Below are 23682 nucleotides of genomic sequence, written 5' to 3'. Positions count from 1 at the left end.
GAGGGAGGGAGGGAGGGAGAGGGAGGGAGGGAGGGAGGGAGAGAGAGAGAGGGGGGGGAAAGAAAGGAAAGAAAGAACGAACAAACTTTGGTAGAAAAACCGTCTTCATTCAAATGTGGTGGGGAGCCCCTTTGTTGGATTTTACTCCCATGCTGGTGGATGCTAATTCTGTAATGCTAGACAGTTGCCTTCTTTTGGGTACAAAGACAGAAAAGGAGGGTTTCTTTTGTGTTTTTCAGAGCAAAGTGATTCTGATCAGAGAGAACCAAGGTTTCAGCTCCAACTACCTGACATTTCCATCTGAATCCACTTTTTTTTCTCTCTCTTTTTAAAGGAGGGGGGAGGTCTAGTTTTTCAGGAAAAGAGCCTCTCCACGCAATCCTGAAACTGATCTCCAGATTTACCTTTCCTTAATCAATAGAAAGCAACTTGATTGCAACTCAACACTCCCCCGACTCTAGTGCAGGACTAACTGAATTTTTGGTTTTAAGAGTATGGGATTCGGACGTGATTTCAGGGATCAGAAATAATTGGCAGCCACGAGAAGAGAACTGACGTGAATCCTTATACCTGATTTTCCAGGCTCACCACGATTTGACTTAATACTTTTCACTCAATTCCTCCAGTCTCGACAGACCAGGTTAGTGGCATTTTTCATAAATACAAATGTCTAAATGAATCCTCCTCACTGCCGCTCTCTGACCTGCTCTCCCAAAGGCTGAAGCTTGCCCGGCACCTGCCTCCACTAGAGCTGTATATGATGCCAGCTGAAGCCCTCTCTGTCCTTTGCAGCAAAGCCGGCTAGTGTTTACTATGTGCTTGAGACTTCAGTGTGCGTGCTTGCCGACTGAAGATTTGCCACAGTACTCTCAAAGTCTGGAGTCATTGCTTTTGCCTAAAAGTTGGGCAGAACAATTCTGATAACCTCAAATGATAAGAAAAGGCTTTTATCTTTAAGAATGCTGTGGGGAGCAGGTTTCCTGGTCTGCAATTTGGTCCTCAGGCTAGTGCATGGTGAACTTGGATCTTGCATGTGTGCTCAAATCTCAGCTTTCTGGAGCAGCGCAGACCATCCACGCTCCTAACAGGGGGTAACGCCACCCGCTCAGCTGATTGTAAATTAACATGCAAATGAGTTTGGTTTTGTGATGTTCCTTCTTTTAATTAACTTCCCAGAACTAACAAGAGTTGCTTGAGTGTGGGGTTCTCTCTCTGTTGTATTTCTAAGGTGCCACTCTGGTGTGCTGCTTTTTTTTTTATTACCAAAGTAGCCATTGATCATTCATTTCACTGTGGCATATCAGTGGACAGTCTAAGGCTACCTGTGAGTCTGGTCAGTAAAATGATGGATGGGCTCCAGGTTATTCAGAAGAAATGACATACTCTGAATCCTCCCACCTGGAGAAACACGTGGTAATTTAACCAGTATTTCCTGGATCCTGATGGAGACTAGGAACATCCCAAGAGTTGGGTCTTGCAGAAGTTAGAGTCCCAGAGGCATGGTTTGAGACCTGAATTTTTGGAGTTGGGTGCTGTGTTTTCTTTATCAGATGCAAAGTAGACACCTTCCTCTTGCTGCCTGCTGCCTGCATTTCCCCCATCTAACTACCTGACAACCTACACTTCTAGGCAGCTGCCTTCTTGGGGTCTACTTTGTCCCCCAACTGTTGAACTCAAGAGAACCCACGAGCCTCCTGGGAATTACAACCAACTCTTAACGATTGGTGTTGGGATGTGAATTTGTTCTCTGATGATTGTGGTGTGTCTCGGGATTTGCCACCAAACACACCTGTGTGTTCTGTTTACTCTGGCAAGCAGGGGATCTTTTTTTTTTCCTTTTTCTTTTTAAAATTCCAGGATGAATTATTCATCATTACTTAGAATTTGGGTCTCTTTCATCTTCGCTCTTGTTCGGCACCAAGGTGAGTAAGACAGCATCTCATATGGCTCTTGATCAGTACGCGCTTGAATTTATAAACAGACACTTTTGTTGGCACAGTAATTGCAAGGGCAGGTGTACATGTATCTGCAGATACAACAAGGAAAAAAAAGTAAATTAAATTCTGTTGTCAAGGGTAAAATGCATTAACTTTGAATGATATTCATTTTTTCTTATTTAACTTCGAACATAATTTGTGTACGCCAGGGAAGCTCTTTAAAACAACACAGACTAATTCTAGCTCAAGTAGTTGCAGGAGACGAGGATGTCCACCTCTTTCCTCATCACTGACCCCCATTTAGCCATTTAGCTTCTGTGGGAGACTTTAAAGAGTGATTGTATTTTGACCCAAGGTTAGGAAGTTGTAGTGGTAACCTTCGTGCTGATGGCTTGTGTCTCAGAGACCTATGACATAGGACGATGATGGAAAGCTACAAATAAAACAAGCTAGTTAACTCCCTCAGCCCTCATGGTCCCTTCCTTCACTCTATGCCTTTCTTAAGCTAGTGAAGGACTGTGTATACGCCACCCTGCCATTGTTTGTGAATTTTTAGATTAGAAAGATGGGGCAACCGATATAAGGCTTTTAGAACTAATCTTCCAAAACACCTTTCTTTTGTCTGTTAAGTTCAGCTGCCGCATGGTCCCAGCTCTTAGGCGAACCTTCCCTTTAAGATCATGCCCATTGTCCTAGAACTGAGTGCGCTAATAGTTGTCCGACATAACCCAAAATAACAGTAGAGTGGTTTCCCTACAATAAGCCCAGTGACCCATCTTCCACCTCTACACCAAGGAAGTGTAATTTTCTTTGGTTGAAGAAAAATCCTGCAACCCTAACTATTATTTATTGTGTAATTACGAGTTTAGAGCGAGCATGGTTAGGGATAGTATTTCTGTTGCTAACTGAGACACTATCAATTGGCCCGGCTGCTAATTGTTCTATTTTCAGTAGTAGTTGGTTCTGAGATGAGGATCGTTGTTGTTTTTGCCTGCTCCCTTTGGTCAAGTGCCCTGTTTTATTCAACAAATCTTTATTGAGGTTGTACAGTATTAGATGCACTTATCTGTATTAAGACAGAAAACTTTGAAGTGTTGTTTCTGTTCAAAAAAATCACAAACTAAGTGAAGAATCTTGGAACCAGAGGGAAGTTGGGTCTCCGTTCTGTATCCTTAAAAAGGGGGATTTGATTGTCTCCTCTCCAGACAGATTGCCCAGTGCCTTACAAAAATACCAGTTAACTTTTGCATGGAGATGGTTGCTGCGTTGTATGAACTGGAGCCCTTTTCTGTGACTCCCAAAAAGCTCCCCAGGAAAGACAAACCTGGAGTTTGATGGCTATATGCACAAGTAATGCAAGACAATCAATCACCTATAAATCTAATAAGTACCTAAGTTTAATGCCATAGTAAGATGGTGAAGAATTTTTTTGAAGTTTTTTATCGTCTAGAAATTTGTGCTTTATTACCACATTGTAAATAAGAATATTCCAAGAGCTTTTCTAAATACTTATTGTGACATCAAACACATATCACTGGTTGGGTGCTCCTGAGATTAAGATCCGCCACAGCATCTCCTTACAGGTTAAGATTTGGTCAGCTTCCCAGAAACTTCTGAGGTGTGGGAACAATGTTTGAATACTAATGGCTGGACTAGTTCCTCCTACTTTCCTGATGCTCTCCCCCAAACAGAGATTAAACCTTTGTCTGGGCAGACCTGCACTAACTCTCTACTCCAGAACTAGAGAGATTAGCCTGACCTTCCCAGCCGCTATCTGTCGACGCTGCAAGCTATTTTTAGGGGCTGTTGTCTGCTCACTAAAGGGCTCCCCCAGGGGAAGAACTTTAGCTGGGACCAGTTCCTCTCATGCTTTCAGTTCCATCAGTACAAAGTGGGGACTTTCCCAGAGAGAGCTGATACGATACTGGGCATCAGACCCTAGGTGGGCTTGAGGGTTGTGGCCATAGCCCAACATGGATCAGCTACTCCCAACCCCACCCCCAGAAAACAACAGATAAACGTTCAAAGGAAGAAAACTATTCCGTTGTCCAACTTTCATTCAAAAGAAGAAAGAACAGAGGCAGAGAGAAGTGTCATCAGATGTGACATGTAGATTATTCCAGAGGTACAGTTGTACTGGGTCCTTGGTAGTGCAGGCCCTGGGGACATTGTTTTATTTTTCTTGGGGAAATCATAGACTTCTTAGATAAAAATAAATAAACCAGTCTGAGACACACCTTGCAAGAGTTTTCGTGGGAAACTCCAGAGTTTGAGTACCAAGCATCCAGGGAGGCAGTACTGCTGTCCCAGGTGGGGTCTGTGTAATGACGCACCTTTGACCATGAAAACCAAGAAGAACATTGCCCTACAGAGTACTCAGCACTCTAAACCCCACTATGGATGTATGCACATTCACGCGCACATGCAAACACATGCACCCACACATGCATGCACACATGCACGCATGCACCTCCCTCTGCTGCCTCAGGGATCCCGTGTCTGCTTTTTTGTGAATAGAGCTGGACAGAGCTTCTTGGGCCAGTCTTAGTCAAGGTCACGAATGGGCAATTCCTACCAACCCTCTCCTCCCGTTGTATGGTTCCCAATTACTCCTGTTGGGCTCTGATGACTTCTGCCATGTGGTGGGAAGGAGGCGAGACTTTGGAAAAGCTGCCACAACTGTCTCAGGAAATGGTAGACTTCTTAGGTTAGGAGGGTGCTCTGTGGTTACATTCACCTTCTCTTCTTCTGGTCATCTACTCAAGAGGCAAGCCCTCCTCACCCACGCCACATCTAAAGGCCACCTCCGGACACCGAGAGCTCCAGTTACCCATGGCGGTATAACATCCCCACTTACTGTCACCGCTGGTCTCTCTAATGCAGGGACACACCGGAATAAAGCACACAGCTCTCTGCCTTCATCAGAGACCCTGTCCCTTCTGTTCTTTCCTTTCTCAAAGATACAAAATCATCAGCTAGGTATAGCATAGACTCAGACTGGAGAGGCCGAGGCCTACTGCCTTGCCTTTGGCTTGTAAAGCATACTCAGACATGCTCGCTTTAGTGGGTGGGAGGGATAGTAGCTTGCCAAACGAAAATGGCAGCTGCTGTCCAATCTATCTAACCACCGTCTCTCTTGACAGCTCAACCCAGGGAGCTCATGTACCCATTTTGGCAGAATGACACCAGAACCCCTAAAGTAGACGACGGAAGCTCATCTGAGATTAAGTTGGCCATCCCCGTCTTCTTCTTTGGTGTCCCTTACCGTACCGTCTATGTAAGTGCAGAAGTGTTGTCTTGTCATTCAGGAAAGCACTTTATAGACCCTCTTCCAGGGCCCCAAGGATTGGGGATTTATTGGCAGCCAAAGCGACAAGTTCTGAGATTTCATGAGCTGATGGGTTTTATGATTAAGAAAGTCAAAGGTATATTTAATGGCTAATGTTCATAGAGGAGGACTATACAGGGCAGTAAATTGCCTTTGTGGGTGATTAAACACAGAAGCAAATCACAGGCCCAATGCCGCTCACATTATTTCTGCTACTCAACAAGATAAAAAAAAGAAACAACGAACCACAATAGGAGCAGTATCGGGGTTTGGTTTTTTTTTTTGTTCCCTTCTGGGGGAGTGAAAAGTTTAGACATCTGCTCTACTTGGGCTTCTGACCAATTTACAGCTGAGTTGGAGCATGGGAGATGGATAATGAACGAATGCATAAAAGTTGTTTGCAGAATTGGCCACCCTCCTCTGGTCTGTAGCTGTGCCAGAGGGCTCCATTGTGGAAGCCTGAGCCGGGAGGCAGCTCAGAGCTCTCCTGGGTAGCTAAAGCCTCCAGCCGGCCATGCAGTCTGAATGCTTGAGGTGGCTGCTGTGGAGATTGTGGTTTGGAGCGGCTATACCTGTCTTTATCTCTGCCCTCACAGACTGAGGGAGACATAGGTAGATTCTGCCACATCTCACCCTAGATCTGTGCCCTACCCCGGAGGAGCAAACAACTGAAATTTGGACAGTGTCCACATCTGCTACTGAGATTGCTGCTTTGACAGTTTCTGGTCTACAGCTAAAAAATCAGGCCGCCCCCACCCCAGCCTCCCCACACACACTACTCTACCTACCTAAGGGCTCCTAAAGCATGGGCAGCCTCTCCTGCTGTGTCACCTTCCACCCCAGCTGACTCTGAAACTAGGGGAGAGAGCCTACTTATCTACCTTAATGAGCTCTCCAGGTAATCCTGGTACCCACAGAAGTCTGAGAGCCACAGACTTCTACCGCAGAATATAATCGAGATACACATTGCCAGCTTCCTCCACAGATGAGCCTGTGTGTTTTAATCACACTGGTTTCACCCTAGCAAATACTCGGCTCTGGCATCCTAACCCGTTTTTTCTATGCTCTCCTCACAGCAGAGGCCTCCCTGGTCTGTCTGAGGGAGTTGACTGTGAGTTTTGAAGTGTGCTGATCTGGTTTTGGAAATGAGAGGTCTTCCATTCTGGGGTCCTTGGCCTCCCAGATCTCTAGAGCATGAATTTCACTCAGTTCCTCTTTCTCTTCCATTGCACAGCTTAAAAAATCCATGGCCTTGCAGAAGGATAGGTTCAGGGCAGCATCATTCGTGTGTGAACTGTACCCTGACTTCCCAGTGTTCTGAGAAGTGAAGGCCTTCCATCATTTGCAGGCCGGCCTCTAGGCGGCTCTTTCTTTTTTTTTTTTTCCTTGAAGACAACAGGTTCCCAACCTCCCTCTGTTCTGGCCATCACACACCTCAAACCTCACAGGCTTTCTTCCAACACATGCTGAGGTATCCTCCATCCAGCTGCATAGCCCTTCCCTATGGAACTAGGGTCACTATTGATGTCTACCCTGTTGCTGATCGGCAGGAATATATCAGACAAATTGATATACAGGGCAATCTTCTCTAGATTTTCTCTGCCCAGGAAGTACAAGTATTCCCAGCACAAGTGTTTTCTGCCACTGAAGTCATACAAGCCACGGAGTTAAGTCAGTTTCTCTCAGACACAGGATTGATTTCAGGTCCCAAGGGGACTGAGGAGATACATTGCAGTAAGGTGTTGTCATTCCTTGTGCTCACGGAGCCATTTACAGATCATGAAGGACTCGCCATCAGGCAGTCATTTACAGGAACAACTGGAGGTACTCATAGCTCAGGTTTTATACAGAGATAGTACAAAGACACTCTCGAGTGACAAGAACTGGACAGAAACTGGACATCTTTAGGTCCTAACCTTGCTCTTCTTTTAAGTGAGGAAGTAGTTATGACATTAAGAGAAGTTTTTCTTTGTGTTTTGTTTTGTTTTGTAGTGGGTCACCCAGAACACTAAATGGCTCACCCTGAGATCTGAGTTGAGCAAAGGAGTATCTGATTCATCTTTCTCTGCCTCCTTTTTCATGATACAGTAGGACTCAAGCTATTCTATGGAGCTCTTCAATTATTAAATTAACTGTTTATGCTTGTTTGTCTTCTATTGTGCATCTGTGACTCTCAATGAATTTGTCTTTTTTGTCTCCATTATTCTCAGGTTGGCCTGATGCTCTACCTCTCTCTCTCTCTCTCTCTCTCTCTCTCTCTCTCTCTCTCTCTCTCCTCTCTCTCTCCCCTCTCTCTCCCTTCTCTCTCCTCCTCTTTCTCCCCTCTCTCCCCCTCTCTACTCTCTCTCTCCCTCTCTCTCCTCCTCTCTCTCCTCCTCTCTCTCCCCTCTCTCCCCCTCTCTCCCCTCTCTCTCCTCTCCTCTCTCTCCTTTTTCCTTTCTCCCCTATCTCTCCTCTCTCCTCTCTCTCCTTCTCTCTTTCCCCCTCTCTCCCCCTCTCTTCTCTCTCTTCCCTCTCCTCCTCCTCCTCCTCCTTATTCTTCTTCCTCTCTCTCATCCTCTCACACACACACCAGTAGCATTTAATAAATACAAATAGAGATAAGACAAAGAACATGAAAATGAGACTGGATTTATAAGGGACGCCGCTGACTACAAGCTGAAAGTGACAGAAAACCAATGAGCATGTCTAGGAATAAACAAACCTGCTCACAAGAACAATGGGAGCTGGTGTTTAGGGGTTCAAAGTCAGCAATTCAAAAGCCCTTTCGTTCATGTGATGGGCTGTCTGTCTATCTTGGTTTGCGATTCTGAAGTTCCTCTGTTTTCAGGTCCACTGTGCAAAACCTCTCTTATTTTTGTAGGTCAATAACAATGGTGTTGTTTCCTTCAACGTGCTAGTGAGCCAGTTTACGCCAGAGTCCTTCCCCCTGACGGACGGGAGGGCCTTCATTGCTCCATTTTGGGCAGACGTGCACAATGGAATTCGGGGTGAGATCTATTACAGAGAAACCATGGACCCCGCCATCTTGAGAAGAGCCACCAAGGACATCAGGAAGTACTTCAAAGACATGACCGCCTTCTCTGCCACTTGGGTTTTCATTGTGACCTGGGAGGAAGTCACGTTTTACGGAGGCAGCAGTACCACACCTGTAATCATCCAACCTTTCCACTTTCCACTGGGTCTCTGACATGCTGTCCGTCCTCACTACTGAGCAGGACTGTAATTGGTGGAGTGGAGGAGTGTCAGTCCACTTGAGCTGAACTAATAGGTCTCGCCACCCATTTCCCAGGAAACAGAGGGAAATATCAGCATGAGCCAGTCCAGTCAGCTGAAATAGTTCAGATGTGTCACCCCAGTCACAATTCATTACCAATGTCTAACAGGAGTCCCTTGACAATATTCTTGCAGGAGGTAGCATTCCCTTTTGTGAGAGAGTGATAAAGGCAAAGAGATTCATTCCAGGCCATGATTATGGATCTTGTGAATGACACAAAGGGCTTTTTCTCTTGCCAGAGGCACAAATGTTTCTCACTATCGATAATTTCCCCTTTTTCCCCCCCTCCATAAAATCTGGTAGCGAGAGAGAAGCAGAGTACTGTGTTGGGGGAACAAATGGCCTGGTTCATTTTATTATATTATGACAGTTTTTTTTTTGTGTGTGTGACCAGGGCTGAAATGATTTGTACTTGATGTTAATTAGAGAGGGCAGTTAAAGCCATTCCTGAATAAAGTTTCAACATCTGCTCTGAAATCCCAAATGAGCAGTCAAATAAAAGTCAAATAAAAAAGATTATCTCTGGTAATATCATAGAGATAATCAGCTTTCTGACTAAAGGGACAAAACCCCAGTTTCTATGAATGCACACAGCTCGTTTGGGTGACCGTGACAGTGGAGAACTTTGAGGTTGCAATCACAAGCATCTTCAACCGTAGTTTCCTAGTAAGCAAAGAAACGTAAAAAAAAAAAAAAATCTATTCTCTTATTTCTTAGGGTTATTTGTAACTCCATCTGTTTTCCTGGCAATGAGTTGACTGTTCAGGAGCAGAACAGAAATTCCCGCGCAGCAGAGAGAGGTTAAAAAGTGCTGGTCTTGCAATTCATAGCCAGGACGCGATGGGGATGTTTTAGCATTGTCTGACTAGAGCAGTTTGGGGCACTTTATTGCTAAGAGGTCCTGCAGAACAGAAAGGCACATGTTTAAGCAGCAGATGCATGGGCTAGAAATAACCTCTAAAGAAGCATACGTTTCCCTCTGTCACGTTATGGATCGCTAACGACTCCTCGGGTGATATTTTATGTCCTTTAAGCCTCATATCTTAAAGCATAGGAATGCAGGGTGCCAGCGATCAATAAATTTTAGTGTCGGTGAAGGGGTAGGGGAGAGAAGGAAGGCCCATCAAACACTGACCACCGTTTCTCCCACTAAACCCTCTGCTGGCTGTAAAAATTGCCAGGATAATTTAGGTGCTTTCTGGTTGGTAGTTTGGATGGAATCTCTAAAGCAGGTGAGATCTCCTGTGAGGACGGATGATGAAACCTTTGAACTTGTAGAGGAAAGGGAAAAGATAATGGACTCTATAGAACAGCGGAGTGTCCATCCATCCATTCATCCCCTTTTTTGAAATGGACCGACCTATTTCACCCAAGACCGCCCATAGTCGGGTCCACTAGACAAAGGATAGCAAGATCTTTAGACAAGACACTGTCGTGGGGGTTAAGCCAAAGAAGAAATGGATGTGTTTCAGGAGAACCAGTGTTTACAGAATTTTTAACTATGTGCCAGTCCCGTAGTAGTCAGCTATTTCTTAATCCACAACAAACATCCCCCAAGTACTGTCTGTGTTCCAAGGTGACAATAATAGAGATTCAGGCCCCTGAAGCATCAGAGCAGTGGATCACCGTGAACTCTGCAGGATGACTCCTAAACTCTTTCTTCAGCTGCCCTCCTTCAGATAGTGTCTCTGAATTCTCAAAAAAAAAAAAAAAAAAAAAAAAACCAAGGTCAGGCAAAGCCAGATCTAGGAAAGTCTTAAAATGAGTATTGGAAAAATATGTGTGTCTAGAGATGTGTGTGTAAGCAAGAGCAGGTGAGGTGGTGTGTATGTGTGTGTATATGTGTTTGTGTGTGTGTCTCTGTGTATGTGTGTGTGTGTGTGTGTGTGTTGGAGGGTAAGAAGTGCTGGAGTGATTTTGGGAGTTGATCCCAAAAGGTATTTCCTTGAGTCAAAAGTATTTCCAACAAATGCTGATAGAGACTCAGTTCTGCAGGGGAATCCTGGCATGAAAAAGGTCCAGCTTCAAACCGTGCATGGCCCTGGCTCTGCATCCATCCTTTGAATCCCGGTCCCACTAGTGATCTTGTAGAATCCTTGAGTTTATTGATCACTTATCTCTTTGTCCTATTTTCCTCTTTTGTTGAACGGGCCCAAAGAACGAAGTCATATACCCAGCCAACTCTATCATAAACGCCATCGACTGTGGCAGGCACAGGGCCCAAGGAGAAGGCTCTCCTATACAAAAAGGGCTTTTCTTTACTAGCAAAATGCTCTTCCCTGGAACTGTCTAGAATGGGTTTCCAAGATCCTCCATCCCAGTCTGATTACACACGATAGGAATTTGGGTCTTCCTCTGCTCTTGCACAGAATGTTAACTGGGATGCTATCAGGCGGGGGGGGGGGTGGCGAGGGGGGAAGGGGGGAGAGACTTGAAGAAAGAGAGGGTGGAACTGCTACTCTTAATTCTATTTTGATTTGCATTTCCTGAAAGCATGGGCCCAAGGCTGGGGATGAGGAAAGGGAGATCGGAAAGAGAGGCTGGATGCAGCTTATATCTGAGAACCATCTGCAAGGTTTAGCTTTCTATAAGATCTCCGTCCCCTTAAAAGCTTAAGACTAAGACAGCTTGGAGTGATCAGGCTCCGAGAGGTAGGCTGGGTGCTCTGGCTGCAATCCATTGTGCCTGCTCAATTTCCAGCAACTCATTTCACTTAGTCTTTAGCTGTTTCACTCTAAATGGAAGGAACCCAAACCATTGCCCATCTTAGCACCGGTCTGAGCTGCAGCTGAGCACTGGGGATCTTACAGATTCAAAGTAATGCATAAATGCTCAATTAGAGGAACAATTTCTTTCCAGAAAGAGCTTCTTTAAAAATCACTTCCCAACTTTCATCTTAAGTTGGGGGGGGGGGAGTTGACATCTGATCCAGAATAGTGATGTTTTCCAGGAACAGAGAAAGCCTACTCCAGAGGACTTTGGGTTCACTGTGTTCCTTCCCACCCTGCCCTGCCCACTCTGCTCTGGGTGCGGGCATTTGTGCTGAGGTCCCTGGCTTAACATTTCCTATAGTTTATTCTCATGCTGCCATCTATAGGTGTTCTCAGGTCATTGCATGCTCAAAGGGGGACTCTGAATCTTCTATTTGGTCCAAGAGAGATGGGGGTGTGGGGGGCCTGAGTCAGACCCCAGGTTTACCTCAGGCGGCTTCTCATTTGGATGCACAGCCCTATACATCTTGCTTTTCTGCACTGGCGGTGGGAACACATTTCGAGTGAAGGCAGGGTGCGAGGGTTGAGCTGTGGTGCAGTTCAGAGCTGTTTGTCAGTTAGGAGCATATTAGTGGTTGTTGTGGGGGTGAGGGCGGCCACCACTGAGTGATGACCTCCTGAGAACGTGAGTCATGAAAGTTTCTGCACATTCTTCAGGTGAACACCTTCCAGGCTGTGCTGGTGTCTGACGGTTCCTACACATTCACACTCTTTAATTACTATGAGATCAACTGGACTACTGGGACAGCCAGCGGTGGTGACCCACTGACAGGCCTCGGAGGTGTGATGGCCCAGGTAAAGGGTTCTCTGTATCATCCCATTGTGGATTTAAATTACTGTATCCCTTGCTTGCTTTGCTCAGCATCGTGGTCAGAGTCCCATTAATACCCTTGCTCTAGAAACACAATTTTGACAGTGTAGGTATACTGAGGGGCTAGCCTTGTCTATCTTTGATACCTTACTCTGGGTATGGGGTGAACTAGGCAGGCTTTTCACACCTTGAATGGTGACTCATGGAATCCAGGAAAAAGTAATATATTGCTTCTAAGTGTGATGACTTCTTCAAGTAAAGTAATTGAGTCAGCTGACTAACAGGGATGATGAGAGTTCAAATCCCTTTGTGTGTGCGTGTGTGCTCCAGGCAGGATTTAATGGTGGAAACCTCACGAATTTCTTCAGTCTTCCTGGGTCAAGAACCCCTGAGATTGTGAATATTCAAGAGACCACAAATGTCAACGTTCCAGGACGCTGGGCATTTAAAGTTGACGGGAAGGAGATTGACCCAGCCAATGGCTGCACCTCTAGAGGTAAAAAGCTTTCCTTTTCTCTGACAGCGAGGGGCTGGGTTTTTCTTATATTGACAGGTGAGCTTTCCAGCCACAGGGAGGATTCATTCCTGACACCTTACCCTTTTGATATCTCTCAGGTGTGTGATGGAGAGCAGGGTAGTTTTACTGTGCACATTCACCACCCGGGAGCAACACTGCATGTGGTAGGCTTCCTAGTCCTTGCCTGTGGTATGCATGCGGCTAACAGTATTATCTCCAGAGTGAAGCCTTGAGTTATTTTCTCAGCCAGATGGATGGAAGGGAGCCCCCCGTCTCGCCTAATTTTTGTTGTCACTGTCCTCCCCTTTAAGATTCTCTCCTCATCTTTCCGCTTGTTCCACCATCTGCACTTTGTAGAGCCCCAGGAGTGGGTGAACTTGGAGTGTCGCCAAGTCTCTGTAACGGTAAATCAGAAGCTCCTGGTACCAGGAGGAACAAAAAAAGTAGCTGAGTTCTAGGAGAGCTTCTAAAATCCTCTCAGGGATGGCAAGACATGTAGGGATTGGGGGAAACGGAGCTGCTTTAGGTCCGTGGGAAGGGAGCTCTGTGGATTCCCTGTTCAATGGCCTTTGTAGTGTGGTGTCTTTTCTCAACCACCAGATCTCTTCAGATGTGCATAAGCCAGGGAGTTCTCACAGGAGCGGCCCCATGTATTGACCCCGACTCCTGTGTATTCAAAAGTATCCAGGAAACAGGATTTCTGTTAATACCTCTGCATGTAGAGGTAGAGGCTTCGGCCCATCTGAACGCCCATCCGTCTCCACTAAGCTCCCATCAGTCCACTCCTGCAGCCACTTGTCTAGTGGCTCACCCATCCAATAGCCCTCTCTACCCGCCCCATCCCCATCTACCCTCCTATCCCTCCCTCCCTCCAGTTGTGCATTGTTCTTATCTATCTACCCATTCACATGCTTACACCTGTCTCTCCACTAGCCCATCAACTCACCTGTCCATCCAGCTTATCTTTCTAAAGAACAATGTAATAGATCTATTGAACCCCAGCTACTCTTCAGATAGCAGCGATGTCGGTAGGTATCCTAGTTGCCCATGATAATACTTCGGAGGCAGAAATAGACATAGGTGTAATGGTGACACAGCACAGCGCATATAGTACACACGGTACAGGGTGTTGTGGAAACGTGGGTAGTGTTAGACAAAATGATCACAGATCTGTCAGAACCCTTTGCATTGTTTAAGGAGATCTCTTCTCCTTGGGTAGAAAACATGTTCCGCATAGTTGGCTGCCAAACATATCTCTTGCCTCAGCTTCAATTTTTAATACATATAGAAAAGCCAGTTTCATCTGGTCTGAAGTTCCCATGCCCTCCGCTCCCTCCCACTGAGCCCTGAACCTCTGACTTGCCCTAAGGCAAGCTCATGTTTGAAGATGACCTGACTGGGTATCTTTGCTTTGTGCACTCTGTGAAGTCTTCTATGCTGGAATACCAAGTAAGTGCTATGGAGCTAAGTGGCTATTAAACTGGAGAGGAAAGGATGTAGGCTCAAAGCCCCTCCCCCATGACATCTGAGATTGTTCCTTCTCCCTTGTGGAAGGTTCAACACAACACTACTTACCATCTGTATGAGACTCGGTCTCCTTGTCGCTTCATCTCTCACCCCTTGACTTCCTAGACTCTCTCACCTACACTTCTTCCCTTTCATTCAAGCACTAAAGAGTTCAGTGACTACGGACTGCAAGGTGAGTTCTTGGTGACAGCCTCACACCTGAGTCCTAGGAATGAACACCGTGGTGATGGACAGCATTGGCTGGCAACGTTGTGGGCATGGTCTGATGCCAGCTGTGGGCGATGTTCTCACTTTCACTGCATGCTTTTCCTCTTGAGTTATGTGTTCGGGTTTCATATGCGGGACGAATTCAATATCCACACAGGACTTCTGCATCTTTATGTGCTCCAGGACGTCCATCCGTCTAGTGAGATGGGGATTTGGCCTGGGTTATAAATAAGCAAGGGACTCGGTTCCACAGAGCTGGCTTATTAAATCATCATTTCACAAATGGAATTATCACAGAGCATCTAGCTACCTTTTGGTTCGAACCTCCTCTATTCAGAGACATTTCACTCTCATTTATTGGAAGCCCGGAGATATAGAGACTGGAAATGATACTGCGTAAATGCTCTTATAATGCATTCGACCTTGAGTCAGTGCCAAAGTGCTGGAGAATTTAGGGCTTGTTTTAAAGGCTGGTGCTTACAGCCTACTGGGAATAGGAAGACATCGATTATCTCCTTTTAGGTGCAAATCTCAACAGGTAGGAGGCATAATTGCTTGTTGATGCATGTTCATGTTGGACAAATATAGCAAGAACTGTTCCTAAGGTAGCCCTGCCTTTGGCTGAGACTAAGTCAGTAGGCCTGGATAACTTGTAGGATATTTATGAGTCTTGGTGTGTGTGTATGTGTGTGTGTGTGTGTGTGTGTGTGTGTGTGTGTTAGATAATTTATTTAGGGAGATGATTTTAAAGATTAAATGTCTGCCAAACAAATGGGAGTGAATATTTATTAAAAATTAGAACATGCCTTAAAACCATTCTCCTCCACGACCTGGCCTTCCTCCTGACCTAGACTTGGTCACAAACGTCTCTTCAGAAGATAAAGAGAGAGGAATAGCAGACTTCAGCAGGTCGTGGAGCTGGATGGAGGATAACATGCAGGGGTATACGTTCAGCCTAAGCAGTATCTGTAGGATTTGTGAACTTTCAAGAGTAGCACAGAAGAAGTTAGTCTTTTCTAGAATATTCCCAGGAAGCCGGGATTTATGTCTGTCTCCTGGTTTGTGCTGTTGACCTTTTCTGGGTACATATTGAACTTACTGTTGATTAAACGAACAAATTAGCAAGCAAACAACTGATTGCTGTGTTCTGTGGCTATCAGCCGGGTCTGCTTTTTGAATGCCCTTGCTCGTATGCTTGCAAGGGAAATGGCTCCTGCGGGTCAGAGACTTTGCCACAGATGAAGGCAATGTGTCTGTGCTTGAATGTGGGGCTTGCTCACCAGCTGGGGCATTAACAATGCCAGCAGCTCAACACTGGATTCAGACCCACTCAGCTTGGAGTCTTGGCTGAGTTGCTGAGCGCTGCTGAATGAATTATTCAACTGCTCTTAAGCCTCAGTTTCCCCAATTGTCATATGAAGGCGAAAATCGGTAATCTCTAGCTAAGTGGGTTCACGAGTGGGTTGAGAAGGCATGACGAAAGGCCTTTAACTCAGTATCTGGCACAGAGGGGAAGTACTCAGTAAGTGTTGGCTCTGATGTCCTTATTCCCAGGACAGTTCCTTCGTCGAGGGGAGGTGTTTTGGGATGACCTGAACTGTACCATCAAGTGCCGCTGTCTGGACTTCAACAATGAGATCTACTGTCAAGAGGCCTCCTGTAGCCCCTACGAGGTGTGCGAACCCAAGGGCCGGTTCTTCTACTGCAGCCCAGTGGAGACCAGTACCTGTGTGGTGTTTGGGGAGCCACACTACCACACCTTTGATGGCTTCCTCTTCCACTTCCAAGGCTCCTGTGCTTACCTGTTGGCCCGACAGTGTCTACAAACCTCCAGCCTCCCCTTCTTCAGTGTGGAGGCCAAGAACGAGCACCGAGGGGGCTCCGCTGTCTCGTGGGTGAAGGAGCTCTCTGTTGAGGTCAATGGCTACAAGATTCTCATTCCTAAAGGAAGCTATGGGAAAGTCAAGGTAAGACCCTCTCCAAACATCCTGGGGAGATGGAGAGAGGCCAGAGATGCTTCAGCCTGGGAAAAACCACCCTCTGTCTACTGTTTTGTCTTTCTATAATGCAAAACAGATGTGCTTCCTGCTTGGAAGATGTTTGAATAAGCCAAAGTTTATATGTGCAAAAGCTTTATAGTTAGAGAGTATATTAATATATATATATTCACATTCTTAGTTCCTTCACTGGTGGACACTGCTTATATGTATACACACACAAACAGGTATGTGTCTCTCAGAAGTCCCAAGAATAGAATGACAAGCTTAGTTTCTCATAGACTCGGTTTGCGATAATTAAAGTCATATAGTCATGGCACAGTGCAAGCACAAAGTGCCTACCCCTAATTCAGTACAGCCTTGGGTGTCATTCTCAACTCTTCCTCAGCCTCCATCCTCTTTGCCCAAGAGCCTCTGTTTCATCCACAGAGAAACTTTCACATTGACTGGTCTCCAACAGGTATGGCTGTCGAGTAGCTTTCGTGATATCCGTAGTGAGTCCTGTATGGGAAGATCCCAGGAAAGCTTTATCCAAATGCCACTCTACCGAAACCCTCTACTCCACTTCTGATACCCATACGAACAACATAGAGCACAAGGCTCTGCTGGCCTGTTTAGCATATGCAAATGTCTCCTGTTGACTAAAGAGGGGAAGCCAGAAGCTACTGGTAATTATTCAATTGGTGGAGGCCTTAATTTTCATAATGTTAATGAATACCTTGTTGTAACCGTGTAGTTATTCAGGCAATCATAACTTGGAGACCACAAGGGGTGATTGCTGGATTCCATGTGACCCTCAATCCTGGTGCATGATCATTAAACAGAGCATCAACCAGAACTAATAAAATCTGTATGGTAGCTGGAATTGCCGAAGCATGTCCAGCAAAAGGCAAAACCAGGGAAGTAATTCCACTCGGTTTTTTTTTGGTTCTTCCATTCCCCAAGTCTGTGCAGTTCATCAGCTTTATAATTAGGAAAGTGAGCTATGACCATGGCTGACATGCCAATTTGCTCGTTATTTGGTTAGTCTCTCTAGGGACAGGTTCATATATCAGCGAAGGATTCTAGTACAGAAGTTTGGAATTTTTCCATTGTAAATTTACATAGCGCCCCACCAAAGTATCATCTTTATCCTTGTGGACAGATACATTCCCTACTAAATTTTTTTTCCACAGCTTTCCCAACTTGCTTGCACTGTAAAAGAAAAAAGAAAAAAAAAGGTGTGTCTGATACTAGTGGTTTAGAAGAAAGTGCCATGCTTCGTCCCTATTTTCCATTTTGATTAAAATTCTTTCATGCTCACGCTCAAACTTTTTCCTTCTTTTTTTCTTTTTTTTAATGAAAGAAAGGACACTGTCGTCTCTTTCAGGCCCCGCGGCTCTGCTAATTTTGCATGGCTCTGTTCCACCGTCCAGGCGTAGGGCATGGATTCCTCAATTTTCTGTAGCGACAGGGAGATGTGGATGTGAATATAAATGCTTCAGAGAGAAAAGGTTATGTGACTCCAACTGCAAGCTAACAACAGTGTCCTTTTCCCTTTGCCAAACGGCTCCCGGTTCCTCTGAATACACCTGCTATGCTAGGCAAGGGTGGCTGGAGGGAGGCAGAGCCCCGACCCAGGGTGATGTGGGGACAGCCAGGGAGATGCTCAGGAAACAGGAAGGAGCCCAAGACTCCTGGGAAGCAGCTGACTTCCTAGCCATATTGTGCCAAGCCTGGAATGGTCCAAGTTGTGTCCTTGCAAATCACAGGTCCCCTTTCTCCAACCCTGTCTCCAGTTGCTGGGTTAGCAGCAACAGTCTTTCAATGAGGGTGCTCTCTGTTGAATCCATTCTCAAATGATAAAATAAACAATTCTGGTTTACATATGCTAGTGAAGCTCAGAGAAAGCCAGCTTAACTAAGCATCTGTACCCAGCAAATGTCTCTTAATGACTATAGTCTTTCATGTTCCTCCCCTACATGAACTAGAATGGGTTAGGGTGCCATCTAGCCTGCAGAGGATGGAGATCTTTGACTCTGGAGTGGGACCTGCCATCAATGCTGTCAGGATGGACTCTGGCTTCATTTTCCTTGTCTGTCAAGTGGGAGAAGTTGTGTTCCCTAGATTGGACCCCTAGACTATAGCCTAGACTTAGTTACCTACACTCATAGCTGATACAGGCAACTAAAATCTGTGACAAAAGACAGATTTGTACGTCAGCAGGCTTCAGTCACCAGTTCTATCCTCAATTAAAGTGAGAAAAATATGATAAGGACCTAAGGTTTCATGAATATTAACTAGAGCAAACAGATGTGTCTGACCCAGCACAGAGCCTGGCACACAGTAGGCATTCAGCACATGCTGGTTCCGCACTGTCATTTCCAAGCCCCACATTTTGTGATTGATCTCCTCTCTCCTCACCCTATCCCTGTACACAGCCTAGGAGAGATCTGTTGACAAGGAAAATGCCTAGAACACAAGGAGAAGGGAAAGCAAAGAGGTTTGCCCATTGCTAGGGAATGAAATGTAAGAATGAACCAATAAATCACAGGTCAGGATATTGGTCTCTAGGAGGTCCTACTTTGAGCCTTAGGGGAACAAGCACAGTGACTGACTGTGGCCAGAGTACTCTTGTGTCAGGAGAAAAGCTCCCCACCTGTAAGTTATGGGCAACTGTAATGATGTTAGCCAGGATACAATGAGAACAGAGGCAGGAGAGCCCATGGGGTTCAGGGTTACAGGGACCGCAGCAAAGTACAGAAGCTGCTGGTTTCTCCTGATGACTTTGTGTTCTTGCTAGGAGCAGGAACTTAGGTGAGAGGGAAGCATCCGGCAATTGATGTTGCTTAGAATCTGAAATTATACACATCTTGGAGAAGATCTGCTTTTCCACGCCTCATCGCGGACAAGAGATAATTGTTCTGAACTCTGGCAGGCTGACCTTCCTTACAGAAAGGCTCTCTGCACCTCTGTTGGCTTAACTCTACCTAAAAGATAGAGGCAAATGACCCAACTCCTTGGTCTTTCCATTTCTGACCGTAGGGCAGTTTTGTTCTCAGGCCTGTTCAGGCCTCTTCACTATTCCTACAGTCTGAAGGCTTATGCCCTAACCATTCATACACTGACGTTCTATTAGTAAATTCTCATAGGGATGCCATTAGAAGACGGGATGTGAGGGAACCGATTAGGTGATGAGGGAAGAACTCTCGTGAATATGATTAGTGCTCTATAGAAAGCCATAGGAAGCTAATTTTCCCTTGCTATCACATGAATGTACATCACATCTACGAACCAGAAAGCTGGCATTTACAAACACTAATCTGTTGGCATTCCTGTCTTGGATTTCTCAGCTTCTTGAATAGTCTGCGGTTTAGAAGTATTTTATTGCAACTCAAGTTAGGCTAAGACGGAACACTGGTACCAGGAGTGGGGTGCTGATGTGATAAATACCTTTAAAAAAATGCAGTAGTGGCTTTGAAACTAGGTAATGAGCAGAAGGTGTCAAGAATTCTGAGGTACAGACTAGTCAAAGCCTATATCACTGTGAGGAGACCATTAGGGATAATCCTGTTGAGAGTCACCTTCCAATCACACGTGTGGCATTCACTTCAGTAAACCTTGAGATCAGTATCATTTCCAACTCAGAATGTAATGACCACATAGAAGGTAAGATTCCTGTCCTTCCACATATGCCTGAAACCAGTATGAGTCTAGGTCAGCCTGGAAAATTGATGTGTATGTAAAATCAAGCCCACCTGAGGACTCTTACAGTACCAATCAATCTACCTCAGCTCTTGAATGTGTGTGTCTTCAGAAACTAAGCACTGTAAGAGTGAAGATAAAACTTGATTCTCTGTTAGAAGGATTCCAAACCACCTGTTCATGTCCTCTAGATAGCCGGGATTCACTCTTGACTTTTCCCCAATTCTTATTCAACCACAGGAAAGACTATGCTGCTGCAAAGGACAATTGAGCGAGCTGCACAACTTGTCCTTCCCACTTGGCGTCTGGTTTTAGTTTTTTAACTTTAGCTTCCCTTGGGCCCTGGCAGCAGCTGCCTGTCTGGGTCCCCTGCTTCTCATCTCCACTTAGTTTAGCAAGTACTTCCTTCCAGCTAGGATGAGCCTCCTGACTGGAGAATAATCTGCCCATGTTATTTCTTTGTTTACAACCCTTCAGGGGCTCTCTCCCTAGAGAAGAAGTTCAGCTCTTTGTGCATTGTCTTGTTTTTAACAAGGCTGAAAGGCCCTTCAAGGTCTGTTCTCAAAGTGGGAGCCAGAGTGGTTCTTTCAAAATGGAAGTCACAGCCTGTGGGTCCTTTGCTTTAAATACACTCTTGGCTCAACATTTTGCTCAGAGCTAAAGCCAAAGTCCTATCTTGTTCTGGTTGCTACCCTGCCTAATATCAGCCACCGCTGCCTACTTTTGCTTGCTCAACTCAGCCACATAGAGACCCTGATGTCTACAGCACCCAGAAACACCTTCCCATGGAGCTGTGCCCTAACCACTCACTTGTAGTTATAAGCTTTCTTTCTGAACACTGGGATCTGTAATCCTCACTCGTACATCATTAGACATCAGACACGTTTTGTTTGGCCAGTGGTTAGTCTCTAGCTAAACTCTAGGTTCCATAAGGCAGGGGATTTTGACCAATTCACTTGCCAGTAACCCTTAACTCTTAGAACATTGCTTGACAACAGAGAAGCCCCCGGACTTGGTTTGTGTCTTCAGCTTCATCTCTGGCTACTAATTCCCTTGAAGTCATGAATAACCCATGGCTCCCCCCCCACACACACATATCCCACACAGTTACCTCTCATCTTCTGCATTTATTCTCTTGTCCTGGAATTCTCTTCTCAACACCCAGCCCCCCACCCCCTTTCTCTGGCAACTCAAGTCAGATTTAACTGCCTCTAAAAACCTTGTACAAGTCCCTGAGGCTGGGTTAAATGTTCACTCTGTTTTCCCACTGTACCCATTGATTCGTATTTAAAACTGATGACTATAAATACCTATTTGGGTTCCTCTTCTTCAGTAGGCTGAAAGCTCCCTGAGAAACAAGGGTGAATATTATTTCTTTAACCCTACACTTCTCCGACCCTGGCATAGTGCTGATACTTAGCAAGTATTTAGATTTATTGGTGTTGAATGATTGAATGAAGGTAGTCACAGTACAGCGTGCTTAGAGAAAGAAGGCCTAGGGTGGCCTCCAAGATCAACCGCATATTAAAGTTAGTACAACCATGTTTCGTCTGGTAGGAGGGTCAGTGGGTACAAAGGGCAGAGACGGGGTCATGGAAAACACACATGATACCCTAGACTTAATGGATCATCAGAGAAATAAAAATGGACATTGAGGTGATCCACCTCTCAGTCAAAAGCTTGAAATCAGCCTAGAGCCAGCTAAGAAGGGTGCCAGCCAGCTAGTCCCCAGAGGCATGCACTAGAGCTCTCAGAGCTATTGGGCTCAAATGCCCGGTGCCCTCTGGCCCACAGCCCAGCATTACCTAAATATTTCCCCCAGACATTAGCCACAGGAAGAGGTAAGCTCGTGGAAGCCTGGGAACTTGGTGTGACCATTCTCTCCTAAGTCGTTGCTCTGCTATCCCTTGCCAACTTGTGCTGGGGCACATGCGTGACCACCTGCTCACCTGCCTTTTACTGTTACTGTTGGCAGGTTAATGACCTAGTGACTTCTTTGCCCGTCACCTTAGAGTTGGGGGCGGTGAAAATCTACCAGAGTGGCATGTCTACTGCCGTGGAAACAGATTTTGGGCTCTTAGTGACGTTTGACGGCCAGCACTACGCCTCCATTTCCATCCCAGGCTCTTACATAAACTCCACCTGTGGGCTATGCGGGAATTACAACAAAAACCCACTGGATGACTTCCTCCGCCCAGATGGCAGGCCTGCCATGTCGGTGCTGGACCTAGGAGAGAGCTGGCGCGTCTACCATGCTGACTGGAAGTGTGGCTCTGGCTGTGTAGACAACTGTACTCAGTGTGATGCAGCCACCGAGGCCCTCTACTTTGGTTCTGACTACTGTGGCTTCCTCAACAAGACGGACGGCCCCCTGTGGGAGTGTGGCACTGTTGTGGACGCCACGGCCTTTGTGCACAGCTGTGTGTACGACCTGTGCAGTGTGAGGGACAACGGCACGCTCCTCTGCCAAGCCATTCAGGCCTACGCCTTGGTGTGCCAAGCCCTGGGCATCCCAATCGGAGACTGGAGAATCCAGACTGGGTGCGGTAAGCTGGCATGCTGTCCTATGAAAGATGTCTCCCGTGCTGGGGGCAGGGATAGGATCCCAGGCCTCCTCCTCCAGACCCTGTTAAGAATCAAGGCCCAAGAGTGAGGGTAGCGTTGAAATGTCCCAAATTATATAGAATGAACTTCGAAGAGACCTTAACTTGACCCCAATGTCATAACCAGGAAACAATTCATCATTGATTAACTTAAGGCATCTGGATACAGGATAGCCCAGAACTGAGCCAGGGAGAGTTGCTGCCACCGTTGGAGTGGCTGTTGAGGAAGTACAGAGGCTAGCCTAGGGACAGAGTCTGCCTGGGGGTATGGCTTTCCTCCTAGGCTTCTGTCATGGCTCTTAGTTCCTTAACTTTTGTGCCATGTGTTCTGCAGTATCTCATCTAATCTGGCGAGAGACGGGACTTGGACAGGGAATATAGACCAGCAATGAGGAAGCCCTTTTCTTGTGTGGTTAGGAGATATCTGACTCTCACTTGTGGGAGTACCCAGGTTTTATTTTTTACGATAGGCTTTGGACAAAGCTTTTCCACACCGTTTAGTTGTCTCTTTCCACCCCACCATCCTTTTAAAATCTCCTCTTTCCTGTTTATCAAGAAGCGCAGTCGTAACCTGTCTCTTTCCTGGTCCTTGGTTCCCTTCCCATGAGTGAGGTTATAGACAGCTGTGGTCTGACTTCCCTTCATAGGAATAAATAGACAGTGGCTGTCCATGCCTTTGAGAGGCTGCGGAGGTGAGATTTAAAAGTTTCTCCGGATCCCAAGGCCAGAGAGAACTTCCCTCCGCAAGAGTGGGTTGGATTTGCATAAGTCACCATGCGTCAGATTCTAATCTCAGCATTTTGGCTGCACGAACCAAGAGACAGCGTATCTTCCTTGCTGTGTGACTGACTGACCGGCCTCTATATACCCAGGGCAGTCATCTCCTAATTCACATTCAAGTTGAATACGGCTTCATTTTGAGCCTTATATAATACAAGAGCATCCAAATTGCCCAAGTAAATTTTTATGAATAATGGCTGTATGTTTTCCCTAGTGGTTCTCGACTCGTTACACTTCTCTCCC

At 45.9% G+C, this 23682-nt stretch overlaps 1 protein-coding gene across 2 annotated transcripts in view; it reads left to right on the top strand.

Annotated features, from left to right (window-relative positions):
* Positions 1–206: 206 nt before the first annotated feature.
* Positions 207–23682, top strand: part of Tecta (tectorin alpha) — a 71240-nt gene continuing 47764 nt past the window's right edge. The window contains exons 1-8 of one of the 2 annotated variants that reach the window (XM_028755820.1): positions 207–640; positions 1858–1922; positions 5081–5214; positions 8129–8416; positions 11971–12108; positions 12455–12620; positions 15930–16342; positions 22032–22602. In XM_028755820.1, coding sequence (XP_028611653.1) covers positions 1859–1922; positions 5081–5214; positions 8129–8416; positions 11971–12108; positions 12455–12620; positions 15930–16342; positions 22032–22602 — 1774 coding nt within the window. In that variant the 5' untranslated portion in view covers positions 207–640; position 1858. The remainder of the gene's footprint in view (positions 641–1857; positions 1923–5080; positions 5215–8128; positions 8417–11970; positions 12109–12454; positions 12621–15929; positions 16343–22031; positions 22603–23682) is intronic. The other variant, XM_028755821.1, reaches the window with a different exon arrangement.

Source organism: Grammomys surdaster, unplaced genomic scaffold (assembly GCF_004785775.1).
Source record: "Grammomys surdaster isolate TR1022 unplaced genomic scaffold, NIH_TR_1.0 126086, whole genome shotgun sequence".
NCBI lineage: Eukaryota > Metazoa > Chordata > Mammalia > Rodentia > Muridae > Grammomys > Grammomys surdaster.
Note: the sequence above shows the minus strand (reverse complement) of the source record. Positions and strands in the feature narration are given on the sequence as shown.